We start from the raw sequence: 12625 nt of genomic DNA, 5'->3' as shown, positions 1-12625 counted from the left end.
GAGGAGAGGTTGAGAGAAGAGGAGAGGAGAGGGGAAAGAGTGAGAAGACAAGTTGGCAACACAGAGGTCAGCTAAACACATGCACGATTAATTAATCCCACGTTATTAATCTGTTCAATCAATGAATCCTGACAATGAATCAGATTTTTCTCATAGGCAGGTGTATTTTATCTTCAATATGCAAATGAATCTTCTCTAAGAAGTAAACTAGGGTGTCTATATTTAAGACTTGGCTACACTGATTCATCTGGAGTGATCACAGAACATTTGAATATTACTCTGTTGGCTGCTCAGAAATGTGGATGCATTATATACAATCTTTAACAAAGTTGTAAATTAAACAGTTGCAGGACTGGATTCTAACACTAAAGCTTGAGTAGTCTTTCTGTAATTTTACAAGGCTGCCATGACATTTAGCAGGTCATGTAGAGACTTGCCGAAGCAACAATTACAGTATGTTATTAATCCAAAACGAAGACTGAATAGAACTCAAAGTCAAATGACACATGTAACTCCGCAGCAGATTTATATCCTTCTGAGTAATACCTGACTACCTTTAGTGCAACCAAATTTAGTAACTCATAAATCCCAAACTAACAAGTCTTTACTACGCCTTTAGAAAGCACTTAACACTTCAGCTACAAACTCACATATAGATGGTGAAGTCTGTGTATACAGTTAGTTTTTCTAACACCAGCTGACTATAATGTATTTAAGATATTGTGTTCCTCTTGTTTGTGCCTCTCAAGCACATGGTTGTCCTGTTTGGATCTTGTGTGTGTATGTCAATTCATGTGTGTACCTCGAGGCTGCCTCTTTTGGAGGGGTTCAGGATGAGGAACTTCTTGAGCAAGTTCTCACAGTCGGTGGACATGTAGAAGGGAATCCTGTATTTGCCACGCAGCACACGCTCTCTCAGTTCCTGGAGAAGGACAAAGGGCATGGAAAGTCAACAGCAGACATCTTTAGGTTCTGTCAAAGGGTTGCAAACTCCTAATAACATGTTCCTGTTTTCACAAAAGCTTACTAAACCCCGTTTAATAATGATAGGCTTGACAACCATTATTTGATACATTTTTAGTTTGTGAATATGTGCAAATACCAATGCAGACAAAGTTTTTAACTGATTTTTTAAAAGTCTGCCTCATCTGTATTCAGTTACTAAAGTATCTCTAGTTCAATGTGATGTGGCTTATGTTCTCCAAGCTGCTCTTTAATCTCTACAGATATCTGCATATGAATGCAGAATCTGCAGGCAACAGGAAAAGATTATGGTACCGGAAGCATTTTGGTTTACATTTGTAGTCGGAGTAGTATTGACCAATCACATTTGAGTGGGCTTTGGTTGCCTACAGGTAAAGAGTCCGTGTTGAGAGCAAAAGAGGCAGAACGCATCGGCTGAAATACAATCTCAGAACCCATCAGCAATTATCTGATGATGATTTAGCTTTTTTAAAATGTATCTGCATTTATCTGTTTATAGAGATTTGCCAAAATGTTGTCTGGACTGTCTTAAGTTGCTGATTGGTAAGTAAACAACAACTGGTAAATGGTGAAGGTGATATGTTTTTTCCTAGGATGGCAAAGTCATGACCCACCCTACTCTGCCTCTGATTGGCTTACCCTGATAATCTTACCCTAACCCTAACCAATTTCACTCCTCATGCCTAAACGTAACCAACCCAACCAACAAAGGGAACGAGTACTAGCCCAAAAATTGGCACACAGAGGAGGAGGTCTTGGCCCTGTTATCCAGATATCTGCTGGCTACACCGGAACCCCTGAAATGTTGGCCATTACCTCCAGAAGGTAAATCGTCATCAGACAGATAGCTGATGGGTTCTGAGATTGGCTGCTCTTATACCTCAAAATGATGATGAGGAAATGAGTGATAGAGGTAAAACATTCACACAAACTACTAACTGGTGACCAACAGTCTACGATTCAAACTCAACAGCAGCGTAGTATAAGGTTGATATTAGCAAAACACAATTTTCATACACTTCCTGGTATTTTAATGATGTTGATACTTGATTGTTTCCAGCTTTAATACAATCTATATGAGATATGATTAATTCAAGATCATGTATTTATTAAGAAAAGCACTGTCAATCACCAGGCACAATCAACATCACATTACAACATTTGTAATCTACTTCATTGGCCTTTATACACATATCACATTTCAATAGTGTTACTGAACTTATTAACCTTCTCAATATTGTTTGTCCCACTAGAGGGATCTTATCAATTATAATTTATTCAGATATTGAGATAAAAATGCATATAGTGATAGATTTTTATGCAAATCAAAAGCCTATCAAATTGCAAAATTGAGTCTAACAGTGTTAGGTCTAACAAAAATGTAAAATTTCTGCTGAACAGAAACACTGATGTAAATATAAAGTTGAATATTTTTAACTTATTTTATTACAGCGAGTGAAATCAGAAGATAGTAAAGCTCCTATCTGTTAAATAAATAGTAAGAGCAGTAATGTAGGTGTTTAACAAAACTCCACACAGCAGGAACTAGTGCAAAGGCATACTCAATAAGCCTAAATGGTGTTTCACAGGCATGTAAATATCATCACATTCAATGTCATAACGCCCACCAAAAATGTGTCTGCACTTCCAGAGTGAGTCATGTGGGTACTGACTGGATGCACAGTGTGATAGGTGGTGTGAATAATTGTGAATAACTATAGTTCACAGAAAGCATTAAATCTCTTTTGTTTGAACTGAAAAAGTAACAGGCTTTGATGCCCGTTTGGTGCATCACACCACAAAAATCCCCATTTAAAAACGAAATACTTGGCACATCAAACATCACTTACTCTTTCTTGAGTTTAATTTCTGCAATCTGTACAGCAGGAGGAACTGAAACCAGCATGACAAATACTACAACCACCCACGGAATACAGGCATCCGCTTACAGATACGCATGTAAACACACACACACACACACCCATACACACAAAAACACAAACACACACTGTCTCCTCTTCCTGACCTTGAGATTCTGTCCATCAAAGGGCAGCGAGCCGCTGACCAGTGTGTAGAGGATCACCCCCAGGCTCCAGACGTCCACCTCAGGCCCATCGTACTTCTTGCCCTGGAAGAGCTCCGGGGCAGCGTAGGGTGGGGAGCCACAGAACGTGTCCAGCTTGTTCCCCAGAGTAAACTCATTACTGAAGCCAAAGTCCGCTATCTTGATGTTCATGTCTGCATCCAGCAGCAGGTTCTCCGCCTGCAGACAGACAGAGTGTGGGAGAGAGAGGAAAGAGACAGAAAGAAAGACATAATTATGATGTAGAGCGCAGGAGGATGTGGTGGGAAACCAGAAGAAAAATATGTAGAAAATGAAAGATTATTAATATAATCAAAATGTCAGAGTAGTGTGGACGCTAGGTGTAAACGTAGCACAATTTATGTATTTTAAAACGAAGACATATTAGTGTGGATGTAGCCTCACTGTAACAAAGATTTTCTCTGACATGCAAATTAGTTGTTATGAGACCACATATTCCACATTGTTATAGACATTAGTTTCAAACATCGTTTTCTGGGGAAAAAACTTGCTAGGTGAGAGAGGGGGGTTTGCAGTCATGGCCAAGGACCTACAAATAGAGCACAATGGGCAAAAAGAGCTACCACAGTTTATTCCTCTGTGTGTGTGTGTGTATGTGTGTGTGTGTGTGTGTGTGTGTGTGTGTGTATGTATTCTTAAGCCTGAAGTGAGCCAGTGAGCAAGGAGGCTGGGGTTGCCTAGCAACAGGTGCGCTCTCCTTTTCATTTGCTCTGAATACTCTGCAGTTTCTGTGTGTTTGTGTGTGTGCACATGAAATACAACACTGACATCATCCCTAGGCTCTGACCTAAGAAATAAATGAATGCTGGCTTTTCATTTTTGGCCGGCATATTTAATTATCTATAGCAAATCAATATTAACTCTAAATTGGCTGAAACTCAAAATTTAACTCTTTAATGCTGTCTGGTTCATTCACTTTCAAGGAAAAATATGCATCAGTATGTATAACAGAAGCATAAACCTCATCTGAAACATGGCTGCAGTTACACACTGGGTTTTTCATCTTGGGACCCAAACAGAGTAATTTTAGTCTCGCTGTGAAATGCAGGCTCATCAAAATGCACTCTAGCAGTGTAGGACCTACTACAGTTAAGCTTGTGTCGGATTTTACATTACAACCCACAGATCAGGAGTGATTAGTATAATGTGCAGGATGGTACGCATTACAATAATGAGTACTGTCTGTCCTCCAGAAACCTTTTATTTCCTATGCTGTCTATTTTTGTAAATGGCAACCATCATTATCTACTACAAGTACAGAAAATGCTTTATGACCTTGGTCAAATCATTGAAAATGTTTATTAAAATGCCAAAAATAACCATCATTGGAGAAAAACAACTTTGAAATGAGAGTGTGGTTACTCTAACAGTAATCATGATAATGTCTTGTCTACAGGTCTGCCTGCTGGCACAATAAGAGGATTTACAACTCTGCATAATACTATGAACCAAAATGACCTGGAACCATTAAATCTGTGTGTGTGTGTGTGTGTGTGTGTGTGTGTGTGTGTGTGTGTGTGTGTGTGTGTGTGTGTGTGTTACATTTTTGGCTCTAACTAATGTGAATCATAGACTTGAAGATAAACAAATGAAGAGACAGAAGGAGAGAATGATCTGATAGGAGACTATAAATGCGATACAGGCACAAACAGTGTGTGTGTCTGTGGATGCACGGGTATGTGTGTTGAAGCCCCGGCACTAGAAGAGGGGCATTATATCATCTTTGTGATTAACCTCTGGGTCGTCTATTCATGGGGGCGGGATTTCATCTCAAAAAATCATATGAAGATTAATGTAGACAGAGAGAGAGAGAGAGCTTGCTGTTGTGCTTTCACACTCAATGTAATTCAGTAGTGTGTGTGTGTGTGTGTTCTCACCTTGAGGTCTCTGTGTACTATACACTTCTGATGGCAATACTGCACCGCTGACACAATCTGGAGAATGAGAACGTGAGGGAGTGAGAAAAACAGGGAGAGAAAGAGAGAGAGAAAAGATGACAAGATGGACGGGGTTGAAATAGTTAGACAAAGCGTAATTGTTACTGAGAACACTTCATAATGTTATCAGGAAGCAACCATTGGGACATACTAGAGATGCAAAATTTATGCAATTTCCTGAATTACTCACACTTTATTATCAATGATAAGGAACATTAATACAAGATGCATGTTTTTCTCTTATTAAAGCTGTATTTCAACAACTGAGTTTATTTTCAAAGCACCACCAAACTAAATTATGTAATTGATTAATAAATGAAGTGAAATAACTTGAAACATCAATTAAATAAGTAAACAAAGGCTGTCACCATGACACCAAAGACATACACTTGGGAATAAGCAATACACTTTTAATCTAATTCCAACATACCTTAACACATACACACAACACCTACCTACATACACAACACATACTTGCACACACACACACACACACCTGTCTGAATTTGGCACGGGCTTCTTTCTCCTTCATCCTGCCATGGGCCACCAAGTAATCAAAGACCTCTCCTGGGAGACGAAAGAAAGAGGAGGAGAGCAGATTTAGTGTTGGAATCTGATACTTGTTGTCCTCAAAGTCACAGAGTATTGGGTCAATGGGACATCGAACAAAACACTGTCCTTTTAAAGTCAGATTATGAAAAACTTAAGATAAACTTGAGATCATTTTAATGTTGTCATCATTTTAATGATTTTAGTCAAAACAAGACTGAAAGTCTATTATTCATTGTCATGTTTTGAAGGTAATCAATACTGCACTGTTAAACTATTAACAGTGTAACAGACTTACTATCACACAATTCTCCATTTGTATGTGTCTATTTCAGGGTATTTGAGTGCCTCAGAGTACTAGAGAGGGATTAATAGGAATGTGGGTATTGTGGGCTATTTTTTTTTACATTGACAGTGCCAATAATTTTCAACACAGAGACCATAGAAATGGTCAGGAAGCAAATTATAAATAAATAAAATGAAAAACAAGATATTCCTACTAACAACCCTATTGAAAAATTGTTTATAAGAGACTGCAGAGGTTATACATTAAGAGGGCAAGTAGCATTTTTTGTTGGTTGGGAACATACGGAGTGCCAAGCCTCAGGGGGAATGATTTCACAGTGAAACACACTTACCTCCACTAGCGTACTCCATTACCAGGTACAAAGTCTTCTCTGTCTCTATCACCTCAAAGAGCTTGACTGGAGGTGGAGAAAGAAAAGCAAAGACAGAGGGTTGGAGGGGAGGACAGAGTAAAGTGAAGGGAGATTGGGCAAGAGACAGAAAAAGGGAGCAAGGAGGAAAGGAAAGGGAGGAGAAATAAGAATTTGGCAAGAAAACGCCAGAACGGTAAGAGTGAAAGTAAAAATAAAGAGATAGAAGAGAAAGCAGAGGCATTATTATCATTTGGCTTAAATACACGACCTTGAAATACCAATTAAGTCTGGCTCTCAGTGAGCGACAACAGAGTCGAAACTGGCGTTTCAGTGTGACTCACCTATGTTGGGGTGATTCAACATCTTCATGATCCTCACCTCCCGGAAGAGCTGAGAGAAACAAGCCACACAGAGTGTTGTATCAGATGCAGGGTGGTGCTGCTGTTATTTCTTTTCTAAGCGTTCTTTTGAAAATAGATATTTAATTTTGCATTGTCATTACAAAGTGTGTGTGTGTCCAGGGATACACCATAGCTGGTGTCAATGCAAGTGCACGTGAGGATTGAGGAGGGAAATGTAGTATGAGGATAAAATGACACTGAAGACATTCAGAAACAACATTCACTTCCTGTTTATGAGCGTGTGAGCCGGATTAGTAGAAGGAAAGCATTAACAAACATGGTTAGTGATGACATACCAGCAGAAATTCAAGTAGTACCTGTTTAAATCCCAGGTCTGGCACAATTTGGGATTTCAGAGTTAAACAAACAATGAAAAGCTTGATTTGCCTTCAGCTGCTTATAAACTCTGACATATTAAGTCAAAGTAATGCTACAAAATACTAATTCAACAAACATGCAGGGACATTTATTTCAACAATAGCCGGTCTCTCTCTTCAGCTAAGGTGTCAGGAGACATTTTCCATTCATTAGGAATTTATTTCCTCCATGAGTCCGTAGATAACTGGGCTTAGTGGACATTCTGAGGGCTGATTAACTCTGGCAGACACACAACACTTAGAAACCTTCACGCCTAGAAACTTTAAGGTTAAAAACAATCCAAAATCCAACAGCTTTTTAGCTCAGTCCACGGTAACTGCACAATTTACTCGTGTTTGAGTACTATTTACTAAAAACTACAGTGCCCCGCCATTGGCAGTTGGTGACCAAAATTTTAACATGGGATTTATTGACAAAAAGAAAAATGTAGAATGAAGCCTGATCCTTTAAGAACTGGTAGGATATAGCATTGAGCGTTCCCTGTCGGTTCTGGTTCCTCGTGCATGTCCTTACATTCTACTGTATATAAGGGAGTGTGAGCATTTGCATTCATCACTGGATTTATGTGGCAGGCCTGTCAGTATTTTTGCCGTTACTTGTCATGTGCTATCTGTGTCTGATGCGTTTGGTGTGTATGTGTGTGTTTGGTGTGCAAGCATACATGGTTAGAGAGTGTGCGTGTGAGTGGACAGACCCCACCCTGCCACGATCAAAGGAAGTAATTGCAGCTTGTTTCCTGTAATTAAAACTCTCTCTGAAAACTAGACCACTTCAGAAAGACACTGAGAGTGGGGGAGGAAGGGAAAGAGAGAGTGCAGAAGAGAGAGACACATGGGGGGGAGGAAGAGTGACTTGAAAATGAGAAAACAGATAAAAAGGGCCGAGGTTTGAATTTTTTGTGTGTGTGAGTGTGAGAGAGAACGAGAGAGAGAGAGAGAGAGAGAGAGAGACGCACCTTCTGCAAACTGGAGGAGTTGAGCTGTGTCTTATCAATGATCTTTACAGCCACCTAGAAGCAAAACAAGAACGTGTTCATTTTTTATTACACTTTTATTCATTTATTACACTTGCTGCAGTGAGTTTGACGCATCTTGCTCACACAAAACTGCACAACCATAGGTCTGTGAGCACAGCACAAATACACATTGCTGTCTGTTTGGACGTGTCGCACACACACATACGCACACACACACTGTGATACAATCACACAGCATTAAGTGATAACGTGCAATCACAGCAAGGCGACAGTTGCATAATAGGGCAGAATACAGACAGAGACACAAACACAGAGCTCAAGCATGGTTTATATCCATGCCACAATGAGGTCTATAGTTCATAATCCAACAGTGGTGACCGGCCAGGAAGACAGAGAAAGATAAAAAAAAAAAAAAAAACAGAGCGAGAAAGAGAGAGATAAAACAGAATCTGAGAAAAACAAAAATACAGAAACAGACAGATGGGAGAGATACAAAGTGAGAAATGTAGAAAAAAGGGATGAAACAGACCAAAGCAGAAAAGGCAGAGAAACAAAAGATTATCTCTCATCAAGAACACAGAAGAGGGAGGTCCACTTTTCTCTCCTATTTCTGCCTTCCACTGTCAACTAACTCCTTTCTTCCACTCCTCTTTCTGGTTGTGCTTGTCTGTCTGACTCTTTCATGCCCTCTGACTCTCCCTTGTTTTCTTTGTATGTGTGTGTGTGTGTGTGTGTGTGTGTGTGTGCCAGCGAGTCACATGGAGTGTTATCAGGGTGTCAGGCACAGAGCTGTCACACATTGACAGAGCCCGCCCACTTCTCTCTCCCTCTCTCTCTCTCTTTCTCTCTCTCTCAGACCGAGAGTTGACTTGACTGGGCCTCAGACAGAGCTCAGCATGGGCTCACTGCAGATACAGCTTTTCCCTTAAAGGGACAGACCACTGCGTTACATCACATCTGGAATTCACAGTAAGCCAGAGACATTTAGGCTTCTCTATTCAAGCAGACAATGGTGATCTAATCTCCCACAGCAGATGTACCGTCTCCAAAGCCATGCAAGCCCCAGATCAGACCAGACCTACTGTGTCTCACAGCGTGAACCCACCCCTATCCTCAACAACCAGGAAGCCAGATTAATGTTTAGACATGAACAAAAACATTTGTAGTGTTTGTCTTCTTTTTCCCGTCTTGGCTAATTAAAAATATCTGAGTCTTCTGTACTGATCTAAACTGTTTTTGATGTTACAATAGTAACTTTCTGAAGAAGTTGGAGTCTACTTGTCACTTAAACCAGCAAAAAAAGTGGTTTAGTTTCCTCACCTGCATTTTGTCACTTTGTTTTACAGTCAAAGAAATCTTGGGTGTTAGTCTTAGTTACACTGCTCGACAAAGACTTACTGTTTTTTATTTATTTTCTTCCTTAAAATGACTTCCTGAGCATTGCTGGTGTTATTGCAACACTGACAAGCCAGTTTCTAGTTAAATAAAGAGTCAATAGTAAAGCATTTCTCCACTGTGACTTCAGTGACTAAAAATGAAAGTTCAGAAAGTCAGTGAGACTTTTTTTAATGTCAAACTAAAGGAAAGATTAAAGCTTTCAGTCCAATCTAGCGTGTGTGTGCATGCATGCCTACCTCTTTTCCGGTGAGGACGTGTCGTGCCAGTTTGACCTTGGCGAAGTTGCCCTTGCCAATGGTTTTCAGCAACCGATAGTTACCAATGTGCGGCTGGTCATCTGATGTGGTTGTGGCAACGGAGTTCCGACATCGCGGCATGCTGGAGCGGCCAGATGATGACTTGGAGTCCTGAGAAGAGAGAAGGCAATATGTGAGCATAAGAGGAACGTGTTTACTTGTAGGCAGAAAGTAATAGAAAGTGACAGGAAAAATGTGACGGAGCAAAAGACGCTAGGTTATGTTTATGTGTAAAACTGTACATCATAAATGCTATGTGTCCAGCGGTCAGTCCCAACCCCTGCATCTATGAGACATATCAGCACAGAACATCCAAAGATTATAGTATGAAGCTATATAGGGTTTTGATACAAGCTTTAATTTGATGAATATTTCAAGTTTGTTGGGCCATTTCTACATTTCATTAGTTGAGAGAGATTTATCTAAACAGTTGCATTGATTTCCTCCACATAAGTGACACGAATAACAGAAAACACACACCAACAATATGCATCAGGAAAAATATGAAGTATCACTTCTTTCAGTGAGGTTGGGTATTCTGGTTTTCTCATCATATACTGTAGCAATTAATCTTCAGATCATTTGGGTCAAATAAAACAAAAAAAAGCTGATAAGACACCTGAAAAAACTATATTTTGACAAACTCTGAAAAACAATTTCCAATGAAAAAGTATTCAATTCAAGTGTATGACAATATGTTTCTTTGTAAATAACTGTCCTAGTCTACTGCATTCAGGTAGGCTATCAGGGATTATGAAATAGTTATGAAAAAGAAAAAAAAAGGCCTGAATGCCTTCAGTTTCTTTTATGGATTAGGAACAGCAGAGAAACGGTCTATGGAGCTAAAGCTTTTACAGGGCTAGTAGGGTGTTGAAAGCTCTGTGTTATAATCTGGTGGCAAGATTAAGATAGAGACTTGGACCTTTTTGCAGTGGACAGCCAATATTGATTAAAATCTCCCAGGCTTCTGGAGCGATTTAAACAGCTAAAAACACAAGTGGGTCGGATATTGCTAAGGACAAGAAAGAATCTTTTATCAATCAACAAACTTGGTGAGAAAAATGAAGTTTTTTTTAAACCAATCTAAAGCTTATTTGGAAACTGTACTCTGAGTTCATTTGACAGCCATAAACATCATTATGGGGAAAACAAAGAGGCCCACTGCTTTATACACAGAAAGCTGTAAATAGTAAGGGAATACAGGCGCTGATTACAAATAAATGATGTGCACTTTCTGTTGTGCACATGTTATGCCTTGTGGTTAAACTGTGGCTACCTGTTACACTGATGAGTTGCAGTAGTTCCTCCATTTCTTTATAACATTGTCTAGAAGCATTCACATCTCTAGTTTTACTTGTAGTATTTGCTGAAACATATTACTTAATGATCCCGTCCAGACATATATTAAGACATATAAAAGATACTCTAGTTTGAACAATCTGTGTCTGATGTAGTTTTTCTGCAAAAAAAAAAAAAGCTTTAAAATCCTTGAAATGACATCTACTCCTTTTCCCTGTGTAAAGAGTGTTAGGGACTCTTCTCTTAATGCGCAAGTGTGCAGATAACACAACCAATGCAACTAGGCTAAGAGGGTACAGCCCAACCAACCTTCTGAACAACAACTCGCCTGCCTCACTTCCACTGAAGCTTAGAGCAGCACTCAGCAGACTGCATCTCCTGAGGCAGCGGACTGGCGTAGCAGACTACAACGACTCAGAGGCAAGAGGAAGCACTGTACACGGAAGCAGAAGAGGAGGTTAACAGACCGGTCTGTTAGCCAAGCTAAAAGCTAACGCGACCAGGCCAGCCATTCCATCGCTGTTTCTGGTCAACGTTCACCGTTTTTCTCTTGACAGAAACTTGGCAAAACAACAATATGCCGGACTTGACTTTTCAACTTGACAGGTTGCTACCCTTATGTGCAGATCGGAATTAGCTGTCGGGGAAAACCTGAGGAGGAAGACTCTGCATATAATCATCTTTAATTATATATGATTGGTTCCTTAGGTTTGTGACATAGGAAATCCTGCCTGACTGAATCTCTTTTTGAGACTTTCCATGTAGACTACAGTTTCAAAGCAGAAATGTTCAGCCATGGTGTTGACTGCTTATATGCTCCTGATATGTCTTGTAGCATTTGAAACACACCACATGGACATGCTAACAAGGTTAAGACCTTGATTTTCATTGGAGGGGGTCTTTAATATTAGGGTATGAGCACATGTTAGTAAAAGCCACAGCTAAACATTGAAACTTTGCAAACTGTCTGTAAAGGTGCTCGGACTGTGATCTTAGTCTTGATTTTCCTGCTGTCACTGTTTTACTATGATTAATGCTTCACACACAATATTCAACTTTTGATCAGAGAGTCATATTGTGCTTCAGAGGATTAAAGACATAAATTATTATTGTAACTCAGCCTCTTTTTCTGTTTCTCTGTGACTTTAATTTGAACCCATATAGTGAACCTACACCGCTGCACAGCTCCAGCCAAGGCCAGCAACATAAAAAGTTATTTAATAGTGTCTTTATATGGTATATAGTAAAACTTTTTCTAGTTCATCTCATAGCAGACAGTGGGTCTTTCGAGTCATACGCACACCCACAAAAAGAAAACAAAACCTTGCTGTGCTGGCAAGTTTTGCATAGTTGGCAACTGCGATTGGGTTTCAACTCCAGGAAAGGGTCAGAGCAATTGTGTGTGTGTGTCTATGTGTCTATGTGTCTGTCTGTGTGTGTGTGTGTGTGTGATCTGAGTGGACAGGTGACGAGGATCAGGGTCAGAGGAGAGGACGACTGGCTCCAGGGTGACGAGACGCAAACACACATGGGCTGTGACACAAACACCAGCGCACAGATACAAGAATACACACTTGTACACACAAAGATGCGGGTACACAGACACTCACGCGGGCATAAACGGCGGTGCAAATCACACACACC

At 40.0% G+C, this 12625-nt stretch overlaps 1 protein-coding gene across 7 annotated transcripts in view; it reads right to left on the bottom strand.

Moving 5' to 3' along the window:
• mark2b (MAP/microtubule affinity-regulating kinase 2b) overlaps positions 1-12625 on the bottom strand; it is a 54983-nt gene that overhangs the window by 22016 nt on the left and 20342 nt on the right. For all 7 annotated transcript variants that reach the window (XM_042400580.1, XM_042400579.1, XM_042400584.1 and 4 more), the window contains 8 exons: positions 9623-9793; positions 7968-8021; positions 6575-6623; positions 6213-6278; positions 5522-5592; positions 4966-5022; positions 3011-3247; positions 803-922 (listed from right to left, as the gene is read on the bottom strand). In XM_042400580.1, coding sequence (XP_042256514.1) covers positions 803-922; positions 3011-3247; positions 4966-5022; positions 5522-5592; positions 6213-6278; positions 6575-6623; positions 7968-8021; positions 9623-9793 — 825 coding nt within the window. The remainder of the gene's footprint in view (positions 1-802; positions 923-3010; positions 3248-4965; positions 5023-5521; positions 5593-6212; positions 6279-6574; positions 6624-7967; positions 8022-9622; positions 9794-12625) is intronic.

The sequence above is a fragment of the Thunnus maccoyii genome, chromosome 22 (assembly GCF_910596095.1).
Source record: "Thunnus maccoyii chromosome 22, fThuMac1.1, whole genome shotgun sequence".
Classification (NCBI taxonomy): domain Eukaryota; kingdom Metazoa; phylum Chordata; class Actinopteri; order Scombriformes; family Scombridae; genus Thunnus; species Thunnus maccoyii.
This window is presented reverse-complemented; position numbering and strand designations above follow the sequence as displayed.